General features: G+C 39.2%; 1 protein-coding gene across 1 annotated transcript in view; it reads left to right on the plus strand.

The window, feature by feature from the left end:
- The first annotated feature begins 717 nt into the window (after positions 1-717).
- The window catches only part of ACTR3B (actin related protein 3B), a 29,014-nt gene continuing 11,787 nt past the window's right edge, over positions 718-17,944 (plus strand). Inside the window, exons 1-9 of the mRNA XM_059485605.1 lie at positions 718-847; positions 8,141-8,196; positions 10,011-10,135; positions 11,077-11,187; positions 11,570-11,665; positions 11,820-11,927; positions 13,164-13,307; positions 13,911-14,084; positions 16,926-17,018. Coding sequence (XP_059341588.1) covers positions 804-847; positions 8,141-8,196; positions 10,011-10,135; positions 11,077-11,187; positions 11,570-11,665; positions 11,820-11,927; positions 13,164-13,307; positions 13,911-14,084; positions 16,926-17,018 — 951 coding nt within the window. The 5' untranslated portion in view covers positions 718-803. The remainder of the gene's footprint in view (positions 848-8,140; positions 8,197-10,010; positions 10,136-11,076; positions 11,188-11,569; positions 11,666-11,819; positions 11,928-13,163; positions 13,308-13,910; positions 14,085-16,925; positions 17,019-17,944) is intronic.

Here is a 17,944-nt window from a genome sequence, read left to right on the forward strand (position 1 = left end):
GACACACCACATGCCTGAGAGCGTTTCCCAAACATTTCTTGAGCTCTGTCAGGCTGGTGCTGTGACCGCTTTCCTGGGCACCATGTTCAGCACCCAACCACCCACTGGGTGAAGAACACTCTAATATTAATACCTAGTATCCAACCTAAATTTTTTAATATCTAACTTAAGAAGATTTTAAGCTCATGAAATCCATCAGGGGCCCTGGTTGTCATGGATGAAGGAGTGTTCTCACAAGCAGGAGAGTGAGCGTGGGAGCTGTGCACTATGTCAGTGGTGTGCAGTAACGAGTGGAAAGTACCGGCTTTAGCTGGGGTTATTTTCTTTACAGTGTCCAGTGGCTGGTTGGGATTTGTGCTGAGCACAGTGTTCATAATACAGAGATGTCCATTTTGGGGAATGGGAGTTCAGTTCGCAATGAGCAACCCAGGCAGGTGGCGGAGCCACCATCCCTGAAGGTGTTTTAGAAAAGACTGGACGTGCTCTGCTCGTGCTGGGAGGTAGGCTGGACTCGAGGACGTCTGAGCTCCTTCCCAACTACACTGACTATGCAGTGCCGAATCCATCACCCAGCCCCGAGCACGGCTTTCCGCCACAGACACAGCCCCGCACCGGCTTCTCCCTCACGCCGCGCCCGCGGCAGGGCCCTGACCCGACATGGCGGCCCGGGCGCGGGCGGCGGCGCAGGCGCGGGGGGCGGCGCTGGTGGCGGCCGCTGCGGGCCCGCCCGCATGGAGCCCGCGCCGGGGGAGCCGGCGGCCGCCCGGATGGTGGCGTAGGGCCCGCAGTGCCGGCCCCGCAGCATGGCGAGCTGCCTGCCGCCCTGCGTGATCGACGGCGGCACCGGGTGAGTGCGGGCAGGGGAGACCGGCTGCCGGTGCCCGTGCTGAGGACTGGGGGGGTGTCTCCGCGTCGCGCCCCTCCGCTGCCTCCCGCTGCCGGTGAGCGCTCCTCGCACGGGGCCGCGCTGCTGCCGTGTGTCTCGGTGGCCTCTCGGCTTGCTGAGGGTTTTTCTCCCCTCCGGCCTTCAGCGGGCTGGTGCCCATCGCTCTCGTCCTCTCTCTGCCCTTCCATCCCGCCGGAGCGCGGAGCGGGGCAGCCCTGCCGTGTCCCCGCCGTGCGTGTTTCTGTGTGCCCTCTTCGCCTCTCTCTCGGGACCCGCTTTCGTTTGTGTCCTCTGGCTGTGAAGTATTGCATGATGCAAGTGCTAAAATTGGGGACGGCTGGTTTCAGAAGGGGAGAGGAGCCAGGAGCCCGCTCTGAGCGGTCCAGAGGCGATGCCTGGGAAGGCGATGCCTGGGGAGGCTCACGGAGGTGCCCGAGCCGGGGGCAATCCTGGCCGTGCCGTGCCGTGCCTGGACACGGAGCCCAGCCAGCCCAGCTCCCTGCCCCGGGCCGCTCTCAGAGCGGGCTCCTGCCTCCTGTCCCCGTTTGAAACCAGCCATCCTTAATTTTAGCATTTTCTGAGGCTGAGGTGGGAGCGCGCTGCCTTGCTCCAGTGATGCGCTCGGTCATTGGGTCATCCCTTCACCTTTCTCTGATCAGTGTGAGATTTATTCCGTACTTAACTAGACCAGAGTTTTGAGTTTTGTAACTCAAGTCTTGGAGGGCAGGAGTGACTCTGAATTGCAGAGGCTGTGCTTGGGAGGCGTTTCAGGAGCGGCTCTGTCCTACCTCTCTGTGCTAGAGAAGACCTGAATGGATATTGAGCATCCAGTCCTGCTGTGCCTTAGCGGGGGAGGTGTCAGAGGGAGCTGTAATTCAGCTGTAATTCTGAATCTGTGGTGTGCTTTTGCTAATTAATACCTTTCCTTTGGCCCAACAGTTACAGACAGCTCTGAGGAGAGGAAATGAAGCCCCGGACTATGAGTAACTATTCGTGCAGTAGCTTTACTTGTCAGACTCGGTCTCTCTGATTGCATTAATTCAGCCTTTCCTCTGCAGGGAATTTGCAACACTATTTTAATTTCTTTAATACTTGGAAAGTTATCTTTAAAATTTCCTGAACGGAACAATCTTTACAAAACCAAACCCCAGACTAATCCAACCAAATCAAGAAACCCCAGTCCCCAGGTAACCACAGGAAGCACTTTCCAGTGCTGTGGTGCCACATTGCCTTCTCCTGTAAAAGTGTGTCACATTTTGAAATATGTCTGTGTTAAACTGTCATGAAAGTTTTAGAAATCTTTGCCTGTTTCTGCTTATACTTTAGCTTACCAGAAACCAGCTCTGCTCCCTCAGTGGGGAATACTGGAGTTCACAGCTGGAGACTTTGGAAGTAGAATAGAGACCAGATTCTACCTTGTGTCTAATTCTGCTTGCTCTTTAGATACTTCTTGGTAGTTTCCCAGGTTTCTTCTATATATTTGCTGAAGATATTGTAAATATCTGTTCTCCACAGATCTGTTGATATTACAGGATTACTACTTGATAGTTTAGAGAGAAATGGGAGGTCTGGGTGGATCCTTTAAAAAGAGTACAGTATAAACTGTAAAATTGAGAAAATACATTAAATGCCAAAACTGCCTTTTGCAGGAGACCCCCTTGGCTTTCTGTTTGTGGAGTAATTCCAGTGTTGCACTAGCAGTAGATATTGCTGGCCAACAGTTACACAAAATAAATGAGGATAGGATATTGCTTACTGTGCCCTTTCAAAGAAATAATAATTGAAGTAAAATTTCTAAAATCTATTTAGAGCTTGTATGGGTAAATCCGATGGGTTTTGTGGGGGAGGGACATGTATATTGTTTTGTTTCAGGAAGAGTTTGGATAGTCCCCAAGTGATGCACATTTCTTTTTCAATGCCTTCAAGTGATCTTGATTCACAGGAGACAACATGATATCTCTGCTGGTGGGACTTGTGCTTGAATGTGTTGTAGGGCACTCAAAAATGGCAGACTTTTCAGCAAAGAGACTACTGAATGTGAAATAAGTTGTCTTGCAGAATTCAGGATGAAACGAGTCTGAACAAAAGCAGCCAGAAGAAATAGCTTGACTCATTGATACACAGTCTCTGGAATTTTCCTCTGTGTGGGCTGAAAACCTTCTTATTGTTAGAATGAGTCTACTTTGGGTTACAAGCTTCAAACAATTCATTCAAATTATTCATGAAAGGGCTTTCAGATGAAAAATTGAGAAGAGCATAGCAGAAAGGGAAAGGTATATGCACTGTGGGACATTGTGTATATAAAATGCACTTTTCTACTTAAATCTCTGGTACTGAATGAGGTATTCTGTCCAGCCACTAATCCACCTTTTTTTTTTCATGTAAGGGGTTTTAAGAAAATTGTTAAAAGAATGGTTTTGTTGTTGTTTTGGGCATAAGGAGGCTGGCTTAATTTACTGTAATTTGCAGCTACATGCCTCAGTCCTGTAAATGCCAGAATTCCTCAAAAAAAAGTAAGAACAGGTGTACAAAAAATAACAGACCTTCAGTGAGAAACTTATTTTTAAAGCAGGACAGGATAATGTTCCTTTAGTGTAATGGATGCAGATGACTTGAATTTCCTTTGCCATAAACTGCTCAGTCTTTATTCACAAGTCTTGCAGAAATAGTAATAATTTGCTATACTCTTTTCCATTAGTATTTGTAAATGACTTGACATGGGGCAGTTTTGATGCACCACATCTTGATTTTCTCTGTGTGAGATTCTCCTCGTGATCAGTTTACACATTGCTGTCACTCTTTTTGTGGAGAAGGGCATGCTATTTTTAGTTTCTTAGGACTACCAGGCCTTTCTGTGTTGCTGTTTTAAATAGCTTTAGACTTCATAACCAGTTTTATTAATTGGCATTTAGCTGTGGGACATCAGAACAGTAGTAGGTGGGTGAGCAAAACAAAGGTATCTTAAAATACTCCTCTTCAGTGTATTTGTAGATGTTGATGAGTGCTTCTGGTTGGGTGTATTTTATTGAAGCCATTCCTTTTTAGTAAAGAGAGGGTACTTTGGCAAAGTCTTACTCATGAGTTTAGAGGTAAATACTTGATTTCTGGGAGAAGTGAGCTGCGCTGGGTCTTAAAACTTGAAGCTCAAGGTGTTTTTTCATGATGTTACCATTAAAGATTGCTGAAGCCTCAGAATATGCTATGTTTCCCCTCTCTTACTATATTTCTGAACAGGCATTATTGTAATTGCTGTTCTGGGACTAAGGAGTTTGAGTTAATTAACTGTTGTTTATAATCACAGGCTTCAGTCCTGCAAAGTGCTAGACATTCTCAAGGAACCCAATGGCTCTGCTGTACTCTTTATTCTTACAGTGGCTGCTTTTGTGCAGACAAAATAGATTATTTTTTTCCCTATTTGATATTTTCTCCTTCATGTCTTCTTCATTCCCATCCCTTGTTTTCAAAAGTGCTTTTCCAAATCTTCATGAAGAACTCGTGTTGCAAGTTCCTCAGACATGCTTGCACTGATGATAATGGAGTCTGCTGTGGCAGCCTGGCATCACAGGTGTTCTGGCAGCAGCAGCCTGGTTATTCAGCCTCTTAGCTGTCAGGGAAAGTGTTCTATTTACAGAGGCTATTTGTTTGTTTACAGGACTTTCTCAAAGCATCCTGCTATTTTTAGTCACTTCATATTTATCTTTTCAGAGTTTTTTTTTTTTTTTTTGTGTGAATGTAACACATAGTTTTAAAGATGTGGACCAAAAAAGCAATAGAGAGTGATCAAATGCTAAAATGGTTGCATTTGGGCTTTGCTCTTTTGCATATTTATACAGAGAAAAAATTGGATGTTTTGTGTTTTCAGATGGATAAAGCAACTGTTTGAGTTTGTGATTTGTTCTCATGCTTTGGGAAGAATTTTCCTAAACATTTCTCTCTAAAGTGGTTGAGGGTGCAGCATCTGCTTCCAAGTGCAGTCCATTTCTGTATCTTTGGAGTCAATTCTTGATGTAAGTTCTTCCATCTTTCCTCTTGGTGGGACCTCAGAAGGGAACAGGGTTAGGATGACCAATCCTCATGCAAAGGTTTGTGAAACTGTTTTGTGTATGAACTCTTCACCTGGTCAAAACAGTATGAAAGAGACCACACTATTTTTAGAAATTGCTTGTTTCAACAGCATGTAATTTCCAGAGATTTAAAACCAAATGTGTAGTCCTCCAAATCTCCTTGCATGAAAAAGCCTTAGTCTATTGGATCAGTTTTTTGCTAATTTTTAGTGCAGTATCCTATATTTTGGCCTGTTTCCAGTAGGTTCCTCTCTCACTGGCAACAAATTGCTGCTTTTAATGAAATTAAGTTGGAATACTGATTATCTACACATTCCACTACAGCTGTCTCTGTAATTTTACAGATCACAAGATGTTGCATTACCATTAGTCTGCTAGGCTGTAACCCAGGAGAAAGAAAACTGTGTTTTAGATGCTTAAATATTCATTGGAGAAGGGGCTGGAGACCAGGTACCCTCTGCAACTGTTCAAGTCCAGAGCCTTTCTGTTCAGTAAATATTTAAATATCATGTGGGAAAGGGAGTATTTTCTGTAGGAGGTGCTGGAAATGGGTCACCCAAACATTTTAATGTACCCTTGAGAGGTGGAATGAGTTTGGGTCCTGCTGGGCACAGCAGAGATCTGGGACCATATCCTGAGGCTTCTGGAGAGCAAAAAGCTGCACAACTGCTTTATCTGTTTTCCTTCTCTTCCTGAGTGGTCTTGGGAGAAATTTGAGTTTCCCTTCCATTTGGTTTTGTGAAAAATGCCTGAAATGTGGCTGCTTGTTCCAGTCTGTCTCTTGTTTGATCCTAAGTGGATTTTCTTTTTTAACAGATTTTTTTTTCTGCTTATTTGCTTCACCACTGAACTGAGAATTTAGTTATCTCTTTGTTTTAGTATTAGTCTTTCATGGATTAATGACATGCAATAGAAATCTCCCATATGTTACCTTCTGTGAGATTAATTCTTTGAAGATAATTTTTTTCATGATACTGAGAAATAAACTTATTTGGTAGTTTTTTAGTAGGAGAATTAACCCAGGTTAAAAATGAGTCTGTAAAATACTGAGCTGTAGGGGTTTGGTAACTTTACAAGTTACCCTGGTAGGAGGATCTGATCCATTCTGGAGAGGGAAGGTGAAGCTCCTGCAGACTGGTAGCCCAAATTGACTTTTAGAGAGTGTTTTCTTTTTTTAATACTGTGAGTGGGTGTGAGTTTAGCATCTGTGTTGAGGGGGAAAAGATGGCAAACTGAACTCACCTCTTGGCCAAACTTTACTTTAAGAAATGAGTTCTGGTTAGACTGCAGGAACCTTTTAGTTTATTCATGCACACAGACATATAAAAATTGTATGAAAAGTATATATATGTATTGTCCTTGGGTTTTGTCCCTGAGGCTTGAAAGGCTTTTTTTCATTATGTTTCTGCCTAGTTGTCATTTCTAAGTCTTGAAACTAGGTCTTTTAAACAAATAAAAATGTTTTCCCTGGTTTTCATTATGTTCATTTAGTCATGATTCATTTCAGAGAGAGAAATAAGAGGAAGTGGCCTGTACTGGTCTTAAATCCCAGTGGAACTCCTGTTGTTGCTTGTTATGTTTTAACAATATTCCCTAGGTAGGGCTCGTTCTAAAATGTGAGGAATCTATGCAATAATAATCACAAAAAGAACTTCTGCTAGTAATGTCCTCCTTTACAGTCAGTCTAATTTAACATCCTGATTATGTTTTTCTGAGAGCCACAGCAAGTGTGCATAAACAATTTGGATTATACTAAAAGCATATGTCTATAATGATGATTAAAAACCCAACAAACCCTTGCCTCCAAAACACAGTCCTTGTCTTCTTAGCCTTGGGGGAATGGCTTTTTAACTATTGTTTGAAGTCTATTGAAGCTATAGCTTTGAAGAGAAGTTGAAATATAAATATTTAAGTCCAAGGTCATTGATAATTCAATTTAGATTAATTCCTTTATCTAAGAAAACTGTGATCCTTAATGAGTATTTTTATACCAAATACTCTGTAAAGAGGAACCTACTTTTCAAGCTGCTAATGAAGCTGCAAACCTCTTCTTTGGCCATGGCATAATATTATTTGCAAATATTGAGAGTAGGATGCAGACAAAGACTTTAAATTCACTTTAAGACTTAGACTGGGATTGGTCTCATTTAAGAATATCATGGCTTTATGTTTTTTGTGTAAAAATTATGTGAACAGTGCTGATTTCCCTCAAATCCTGCTGCTGCTGTACTTCTGTTTCAAGCTAAAGGCAGTACTCAAGAATGACATCAGTCTCTGCAAGCATTCAATCAATTTAGTTGGGTTGGTTTTTCTTTTAACAGTTTCTGATGTGGGTTTTGTTGTCATTGTGGGTTTTTTTCTTTTTTTTTCCCCTAGGAAATAGAGCTGTTTTTCACAGTCTAGGATGTTAATTATTTCTGAAGACCTGGAGTAGCTTGCAGCCACTAACACCTGTAGAAATTTTTAGGTTTTATGTGAAAATCTCTTTACTTTTTTTGTTCCCCCTTCTTTCCTCTCAAGCCTTTAATTGTTAAAATAGATCTTATATGTATATTGAAAGAAATGATCAATGTTTTGTACCATCTGCTGCCCATTTCTAGAGCATTTCATCAGTGCAGGCTTGCTTTGGTGTGGTATTTGTCTTTTATCACACACAGATAATATCCTGTGACAAAGTGAGTGGTTTGTTCAAGGCCTGGAAGGGAATTGTATCAGGATTGTAACAAGAGTTCTTTCCTGTGGTTTATACTTATGATACTGTATTATTTCTTTTTTCCTCTATTTGAGAATATTAAACAAATATGTAAAGTGTAAGGTTCTCTTTGGTCATGGTAACTGAAGGGTAAAATCTGCATGGCCCTGATTTTTCCCAAAGGGTGCAATGTGACCTGCCTGTCCTTTGTCACAGCTGGTCAATAAGATTGAAAAAGGAAGAGTTGAGTTTTCAGACTTGATAGTTCTGAATATCACCAGCAAAATCCATAAGCTGAAGTTGTCTGAAAAATAACACTTAAAATATTTACTGCTTTGAGTTTTCAGCAGGGTGATAGTTGAAAGCATAATCCAGAAAATATGGACATGGCATGTGATGCATGTTTTACCTTCACTTTAAGAAAAGGAGTGAATTGAAACTATTTTTTCCTCATGTTTTTGCATCTAATGACCTGGTGATATTTTTTTTTCCCCCTAGGTATACCAAGCTTGGCTATGCAGGAAATACAGAACCTCAGTTCATTATCCCATCATGTGAGTTGATTTTTTTTGTCTCCAAATTGTAACATCCACTGCTGTCACTGAGCACTTTGAGGATTAAATTACATGCTTCCAACTCCCAACTCAGCCCTCATAGTGCTGTGTCCATCTGGGAAGTGATATTCACCCTGGTAGCATCCTTGGCTGGAGTGTAGCTAAACAGAGCTCCTTGTCTGCAGTTACCTGGGACTGTTGCTCATTAAACCAGCTCTTGGTTGCTATGACAAAGATGAAGAGAGCTCCAGTCCAATTTCCTTTTTATCTCCATTATTTTTTGGCTAGGACTCTTGAGTAGACAGAATGCAATTTACCTCCTGTCTACCTGACACCATGGTTACAGCCTGGATAATCTGGGGGAAGGCTCCCAATCAAATTAAGTACTAAAGTGCAGGTGGTGTCTGCCTTATTTACATTGTCTGGGACTGTAGACAGTTTAATATTCAAAAAAGTTTTTCCTGTTAGAAAATGTTCCTTTTGGGTGTGTGTTTACCAATTAAAATGTTCTTGCACATTTAACATGCTTTTGTTGAACAGATTTACTCTTTAATTTTTTTGTGTGTGTTAAACTTGTTTAAAATGTTATACTTTTCTGGTGTTCTTGATTTTGATTGACATCTTAATAGTTTTTCTGAAATGCTGTATATATATGTATAATACATATATATAAATAGTAGTATTAACTATATATTTACATCTATAATGGCATCTGTTACCTCCATTTATGTTGAACACTGCTTTTTACTTTTTGTAAACTTTGCCAATTAACTACTTATTAATGCATCTATACAACCTTGTAGCTACTCATGGGAAAAATATAAAGATAAGGAGGTTATAAAGGTAATTGGTGGCCAATTAAGTGAAGGGGACACAGTTCTTCACCAGGTGTAGCTGCAGTACTGCTTACAGTCTCACTATTTTAACTATTGTAAAATGTGAAACCTAAACCACTGGTAAAGATTTAAATGTCCTATGTTAAAGAAATGGGATAGCAGGGATTTCCTGTGATTTTGATATAAATCCTGTTTTATACAACTATAAACCTGTTAGGGGATAGATGTTTTTCCAAAAGAATTGTTTGCCTGTGAGTCATTTTTTGGTGCTAGTAGTATTTGGTGTGTTTGTGGATGATGTCTGCCTGCTCTGCATTTTCTGCTATATGTTATTTAGACCCTGATTATGACCTATTAAAAGAAAACTATATAAACAAGGTTACATTTTAGCAGTACTTCATTCCATTTTTATTTTTAGCTTGCCCCAGATTTGATTTTTGCTGTCTCATCTTCTTGCCTACAGCAGCCATCATCTAATAATTTTAGTGATAGTTGAAGGCTGCTAATGGGAAGCATAAGTGTCTCCAGAGATTTCTCTGTAGCCCTGCAAATTGATTTCTCCCCTCCCTCTTTCCTCTTTCTCACCAACCAGGATAATGACTCCAACACTTATTTTTGAATACACAGTTTATTTTCTTCTTCTCCTGTGCTCTTTGTCTTTATTCTAGAGTTGGAACTCAGAAAATCATGTTGCTTACTGGAGTGCTGCACTTGTACAGGTTCAGTGACTGCTGTAGTCTGTAACAAAGTGCATTTTCAGTATTTTCAGTGATTTATTAGGTGCAATAATGAGAGATGCAGCATGCAGTGAGAATGAACTTGGCTCTGTTGGCTTGCCAGTAGATCACTTACATGATTTCTGCTTTTTATATCCCAATTTTTATTTCTGGAAAAGAATCCTTAAGTAAATAAACATTCATCACTTGGTATTTAACTGTTTTCATTTTGTTTTGATTTGTTTTTTGGGTTTATTTTAAGGTATTGCAATCCGAGAGTCAGCCAAAGTGGGGGACCAGGCTCAGAGGAGGGTAATGAAAGGTGTTGATGATCTGGACTTTTTCATAGGAGATGAAGCCATAGATAAACCTACCTATGCTACAAAGGTGAGCATTCAGGAGACTTTGACAGCTTTTTCCAAGTCTCAAATTTTTATGATAAAATGTTCTAGGACTTCTGGATTGCCATTCAAAACACGTTTGCATTTTTTGTAAAGTATTTTTATTGCTTTTAAAAAAGCTGCATGATTTTGGTTCATGACTTTACCCTTTTTTAGATATCTGTTTTCCTAGTTCTGTCTTGTATGGTTGGTGTTTGTGTAAATATTCATTGATACAGTGCAGCTGTTCAGTTTTCAAAATTCTGAGTTATTAAAATAGTCATATACACTGAATATTTAAATTCTTGCTAAAAGTGTACCCTTTTAACATGGCACACAAACTGGGAAATGTGTTGGATACTTTTGCTTCAGGGAAAGTCACAATTGTTTTGTGAAGGGCTGTCTTCAATGCAGCTTTTCTGTGAATCATATTTTCCATACCCTAGTAAAGGACTTCTTGTACTTACAAAACGTTACTGGCTTATGAACTATGTGGAAAAATATCATATTTTATACATCCTTCTGTGTTACTTAAATGTCAGCTATGTTCTTAATGTTGAACAAAATGTAAACATCATCCCTGCCAGAAATTTTAGGTGAAAAATATATAGCCTATATGGTCTTTATTTCCTTTTATAATATGGAAAAGCATATTGAAGCCAAGTATGCTTCTCAATTTTTTAAGTGATAAAATTTATACAAAAAAGAGGTTAAAACACAGTTCTGCTACAGACTAACAGGAGTGGAGCCTGGATTCTGGTTGCTGGTCCTGCAAGTTAGAGATGGGCTTGGAAGTACTTGGGAGCAGGAGGTAAATTTGAATTGTGCCTCTGAATTCAAGTCAGGATGGGTTTGTGAGATTGCTGTGAGATGAGGTGTCAGACTGTTCCTGCTGCTGAGTTTCTTTGTCCTTGCATGATCCAGTGCTGACAAGTTCTGCTCTTGCAGTGGCCTATCCGACATGGGATTGTTGAGGACTGGGACCTCATGGAGAGGTTCATGGAACAAGTCATCTTCAAGTACCTTCGAGCTGAGCCTGAGGATCACTATTTTTTAATGGTGAGTTAATGAGGCCTGGTAAGGAAATAGTTTTGTAAGAGGAAAACCAAATACCACTCCAAGCACAATTAGCTCTGCTGGAGGATTTTTCTCAGTATGTCTTATTTCTCTAGCAATGATGGGGTTTGTGTTGGGAGGAGAAAACTAATCTTTAAAGCTGCATTATAACTATATTCTGTAAATTTTGTGTTGCAGGCTACTGCAGGTCAACTGTTGCTTTTGAAAAGCTTCAAATGCTGTTTAAATTCTATTTGAAATTTTTTATTTTGAGTGCACTGAGGATTTAAAAAGCTTGATTACCAAAAGTTTGATTAGCTTGATACCGAACTAATCAAGGCAGGATCGTATCGAGGTGTTTTTTCAAAACTCTTTGTTTTTGCAGACAGAGCCTCCACTGAACACACCAGAAAACAGAGAATATCTTGCAGAAATCATGTTTGAATCATTTAACATCCCAGGACTCTACATTGCTGTGCAGGTGAACAAAGTGAATGCGTTCTTCTGAAGTAGAAAACGACTGCAGCATTTTGGTCTTTTGTAGGCATGTGTGTAAAATGTCTGAAACTGTACTTTTTGGGAGTGTAAATTAGAGCACTCTGCCTGCTTCTAAATACAAACTCTCTGTGCTGTAGGCAGTGTTGGCCTTAGCTGCCTCCTGGACGTCACGGCAGGTTGGGGAGAGGACTCTGACTGGGATTGTCATCGACAGTGGTGACGGAGTGACCCACGTCATCCCCGTGGTAAGGAGCAGGATGCACTCTGAAATCAGCACTGCTTTGGACAGGGTTTGTTTACTGTACATTTTAATAAGAAGCACCAAAGAAAACCTTATTTTTAAATTTTTAGTGTTGGTGGGACTTCTTTCCTTGCAAAAGTATGTATTCCATTATGTGTTAGTTTAGCTTGAACACCACAGGAAAGTCACAGTAAGGAACCATCAATCCAGCTTTTAAAAGGCTATTTCTGTGTAAAGCTTTACCTTCTGTTACTGTGATGCCTCAGCTCTCTTAAATATCAATGGTTATCATGGGTTTATGTCCCCTGCATGTCAAGAGTGTCTGACAAGAAATGTCCTAGCTTTATAATACCCTGCATTTCGACTGTTTAATATATCTGGTAATGTGTGCTTTTTATATGATTTATTGTACTTTATTGTTTCCACTCTGCTTATGTGGAAACAACTACAAATTTATATAAGTATCTGTTCTTATACATGATCAATCTCATCAGTTTATGTGAGGATGTTAAAAATACAGAGTTATCTGTGCATACTGATATCTGCTGATGTCATTTTGTGTATTTTTGAACCATACTGTGTCCTTGAATGATCAGGTATATTAGAAATGAAAATTTGATTTCCTTAAACTTCATCTTGGCATTTTGGTGTTAACTTGATCTTCTCAGTGTTTTGTCATATGGGCAGTGCTGAGAACAAATAGCATGTACTGTGTGAAACTCTGAAAAGTGTAAAAAAAAGGCAAGGGAAGAAATAATGTGGCTCAGCAATACCAATGTTTTCAGTAAATGCATCCTAAAAAAATTCAGCAAGTAGATTTCTTATTTTTATTGTGCTTATTGTAAGATCCTATTTCTATTGGAGTTTTCTATTACTATGTGATTTTTCTTGTCTTGGAAATTTTTTTTTCTATTAATTTTTCACTCTCAAACAGAACACAGGTAGTTCATTTATATTATGTCTACTTTTCTGATGGTACCATAAAGGGACCATCAGATCTGACTGATATGTTTATCACTTGTGTATCTATAAGATAGTCAATATCTGTTTACATGTGGTAATCAAGGTCTTTAAATAAAAATTATATTCACTTTTCAGTGGGGTGCACATTTTTAGAATGATTTCATAGTTTCAAGATTTTACTTTTAATAGAAGCCAGAGTATTATAAAAATGAATGTTAGTTATTGATACACAGTAAGTTTTCCTCTTAAATATGTCTTTTCCTCTCCTCCTACATAGGCAGAAGGCTATGTTATTGGAAGTTGCATCAAACATATTCCTATTGCAGGTAGAGATATTACTTACTTTATTCAACAGCTTCTAAGGGAAAGGGAGGTAGGAATTCCTCCTGAACAATCTCTGGAGACAGCAAAAGCCATAAAGGTACATCCTCCTTTATCTCTTAATAAATACATAGTAAATCTCTGTGAGCTGATTTTTTGGCTCTAGCAAGTTTCCAGTGGCTCTCTTAAAAATGCAGATGTAGGCAGTGTATTACAATTACACCAGCTTCTGGTGGTTTATCCAATCAAGTGTGGGGGAAGGAGAAAGAGGAAGAAAATAAAGAAAATATTCATGCTGGGCTGTTTGGAGTGAGTATGTTCCGCAGCTTAAATCAGCATTTCAGCTTTGGAGTTGTTAAAATATGCTTTGTAATACAACTTAAAAAAAAAAAAAGAAAAAGGTAGGATGATGGTGTAGGCCTGCTCTTGCAGTGCAAGCTTGCCCTTGAAATTCTTTCTTGTTGGTGATGTTTTCATTTTGGGAGAGGCAGATGTAGCTGAGTCAGCGTGTGCAGCCCTTTGGAAGCAAATGGGCCTCGTGCCTTGTGGGGCTGAGGCTTCAGTAGTGATTTGGGTGGGAAAGTTCCTTCAACAGCTCCATCTGTAAAAATGCTCACATTTTTCTTTTCTGGTTGTGTTGCACTTAAATTCACTGATGTACTAATGATTTCAGCTATTTTTAACACCTGGTGTTTCTTACCAGGAGAAATACTGTTACATTTGCCCTGACATAGTGAAGGAATTTGCCAAGTACGATGGGGACTCTCGCAGGTGGATCAAACAATACACGGGCATCAACGCCATCAACAAATCCAAGTTTGTTATCGATGTTGGCTATGAGAGGTTCCTCGGGCCAGAAATCTTTTTCCATCCCGAGGTAAGAGCAGGGAATATCTGTGCTCAGTTTGCCATTCCCGGTGCCTGGGCGCCATCCCGTGGCAGTGAGGGGCCAGTGAGTCTCCTGAACACGGGCCTGGTGCACTCACAGGTAACGTCCCCACAGCAGAAAAGGGGTTTTGTGGTGTACAGTCTAACGGTTAAAACATCTTGTTCTGTTCCTGTTTCAATCTGAACTTGAGAAGTAATTGTTTCATTTCACAGTGTTTGTATATAATTTTCCCCTTTCAGCATCACTTTAAACAAGTCTTGTCACAGACATCTTCTGTGAAAAATCCTTTCTTTAGGATTTTTCCTCCTGAGAAGCTGAGGATGTAAAAAAAATGTAAACAATGATTATCTGCTGCTGTGGAATGCAACAGGTGCATCTGTGATTGGTCTCATGTGGTTGTTTCTAATTAATGGCCAATCACAGCCCAGCTGGCTCAGACTCTCTGTCCTGGCCACAAGCCTTTGTTATCATTCTTTATTTTTCTATTCTTAGCTAGCCTTCTGATGAAATCCTTTCTTCTATTCTTTTAGTATAGTTTTAATATAATATATATAATAAAATAATAAATCAATAATCTGAAACATGGAGTCAGATCCTTGTCTCTTCCCTCATCCTCAGACCCCAGTCACTAAGTCTGTCTTTATACTTTGTATGCTGCCAATGATTTGGGCACTACTAAGCATGGCCTTCATGATATTCTAAATATTGGGTACAGACTTTAGATACTGAATCAGTCTGTAAGGCATGGATGATAAATTTATCCTTGAAGGAAATCTCTTGAAATCTCTCTTGGTGTGGTCATAAGTAGTATGTACAATTCTGGGAAACATTACTGTACCTCGTCACTCTGATTTTTGATAGTTCAGTTTGAGTGAGTTTCAGGATATTGGTGAGAGGAAGGAGTCAGGATATTGTTGAGAGGAAGGAGTCAGGATTTAATACATGTCTTTTCCATTCCTGCACACTTAGTTGGACTTATTCAGGCACCCATAGTCTGTAATACTGTTAAAAAGTTTTATTAAAATCCACATCAATACTGGTGAAGTTTCCCTTTTTCTACCCTCCTCATTGGAAGAATATTAAAAAGCTTCGTTCTGCTACCTTTTGTCTGAATTCCAGCTGTAATCTTCTTTGGTCAGTTTGTAGCCATCTGATCTTCTGCCAGTATTAAATCTCTGGGCTAAGTAGTTTTTCTTCCCTGCTGTTTACCAATGTGATTTAACAGAGAAGCACTGAATCCCATGTCAGACATCATTTCAAGAGTTTCTCATTCCATAGTCTCTAAAAAGACTGTTGGGAATGGGATAAAGGACCAATTTCCATTTTTTCATTTCTTGGTAGTTTCTTGATGCTGTATTGAAAAAACCACCCAAACCTGAACTGACTTCCTAGACAAGAAAAATATAATGGATGATGTGTACTGCATCCAAAGAGAATTTCTGGTTGTGTTTCATTAACTCCTTACTTGAAAGGGTAGCAGCTTAGCTAGGTAAAAGCTGCCTTTGGTAAAGCTGTCTTGTAATCTTTTCCTATTTTCAGTTTACAGAATTTGTTCTGAAGTCTTTAATACTCCTGGAGTTAGGTCTTGGGGTTTGTGGCTATCCAGATTATTTCTCTGCTTTTTAAATTAGAGATTTTATTTGCCAGTCTCCAACCATATCGTATTGGCTGGCAGACTGCAATTTTACATTCAGTTCTGTTGTCTCTGTTCTGGGATGATGTTATACCCTAACTCTCATTCCTATTTATTCCTTTTTGCCTGCTGTTTTATCAATATCTTTATGGAGAGCTCAGGAGTTTTCATTCTCATGTAGTTCATATTCTGTAGTTCATTCAGATGAAAGCTCAGTATGCAGCAGTTTCTCTTTTTGGTTTATGTGGCTTCATTTTTTTGCTTCTTGCATGATTCATTCTTACTGTGGAAGTTAGTTTGAATTCTTGGGAAGTGCCACCAACTTCCTTTACTAATTTTTTCTCAGTTCAGTGTATACTTGTTATGCTTGACTGTTGTTATTTGTTCATCCATGTAGATACCTCATCTTGTTTTGAATTTAAATCCCACATACTTCAACACAAAAGCTTATATTATATCTACAATAATATAGTATTATATATTAGGAATTAATATAATTTTTAGAGTTTACCCTCTGAAAGGAAAAAAAAAATGGGCTTTTACCAGTTCTTTACTTGAAAGCTTAAGTGGAAGATTTCCACTAGACTGTTTTCTAGCATTAGCAACTCTTAACTCTCTAGTTTTATAAATGCAGAAATTTACATCAGCATTGTGTTCATTGTAGATTAGCATTGTTTGCATTGATGGAGGCTTTCACTCAAAATCTTAGACTATATATACTTTCTTGAACATTGGATACTTCCTGGGCTTGGGAAAAAAATCTGATTTTTTGGTGGGAATTTAACTGAAGTATTTTAATAGCATTAAATTTTTTTTGCAGAGAAGCATTCTGATTTGTCCACTGGTGTTTCTAATCTTGCTTGAAAGGAAAGGCAGGACAACAGTGAGTGGTAACAGTGTGTTTAATATTGCAGGAAAACTCAAACTCATCTTGCAGGCAATAAAAGTGCATAGTGCCTAAATTGTAAACAGTGAATTTCTGACCAAGGAAGAGAATCTGATTTTCTTAGCAGAAAAAAGAAATTCTCATTTCCTTTGCAGAGAAGTGTTTGTTTTAATGTAGAATAAATTGTGAGCAAGACTTGAAACTCCCACTCATCCCCTATTATAAGGTCTCTCCACAGTCTTATTTCTGCCTTTTTAATTTCTCTGTTCTTTGGATGAAAAAATCTAATGCCTGTTCTGTTTCATTTTAGTTTGCCAACCCTGATTTCATGGAGTCCATTTCAGATGTAGTGGATGAGGTGATACAGAACTGTCCCATCGACGTCCGGCGGCCGCTGTACAAGGTATGGCCTTTCCCTGGTGGGATTCATGTCATTTGTTTAAGGAATTGAAATAGGAGTCTCTTCAAGACAGATCTCATAAGCTTTTGGAGGTATATTTCACACTCAAGATAGCTCAGCTACTTTAGACAGCATAAAAATTACCAGGATGGCTTTTGTGATTATGTGTGGTGGTGTTTGAAGGTCCCCAGGATGAGGCGAGAGATGAGAATCTTGACTCCATGTTTCAAAAGGCTGATATATTATTTTATGATTTTATATTAAATTAAAAGAAATAATATATTAAAACTATACTAAAGAAAGAGAAAGGAGACATCAGAAAGCTACAAAGGAATGAATAATAAAATCTCGTGACGGACTCAGAGAGTCTGACACAGCTGGCTGTGATTGGCCATTAATTAAAAACAATTCACATGCTGGGTAAACAGTTTTCCAAATCACATTCCAGAGGAGCAAAACATGGAGAAGCTGAAGCTTCCCAGGAAAAGAAATTCTGGCAAAATAATTTTTCATAAAATATGTCAGTGACAGTAGTGTTGGAAACAAAAAGGTTTTAATAAAAGGCAAAATAACAAAACTCTTCATAAAGAAAAATCAAACGAGCTGCAAGAGTTCCTTGCCCGTGATGAAACACCTCACAAAAACAATTAGTTTCTTTGTTCTCTTCTTTTTCTAAATTACTCAAACAAAACTTTTTAGCTCCTATCCAATTAACTATCCTTAAGTTTGAAATAAAATCCCCCAAATCCTATAAAATGTCTTTTCATCTAATTAAAAAAAGCTTCTAAACTTATTTCCTTTAAAAAAAAAAAAACCAAAAAAAGAAATTTGTCATTCCAACACATTCCTATAAGGAATAAATACCAGCATCAAAGTCAGAAGCATGTGAATGGCTGCCACTTCCTCCACAATGAGAAATGTCAACTTTG

Source organism: Ammospiza nelsoni, chromosome 1 (genome assembly GCF_027579445.1).
Source record: "Ammospiza nelsoni isolate bAmmNel1 chromosome 1, bAmmNel1.pri, whole genome shotgun sequence".
Classification (NCBI taxonomy): Eukaryota; Metazoa; Chordata; class Aves; order Passeriformes; family Passerellidae; genus Ammospiza; species Ammospiza nelsoni.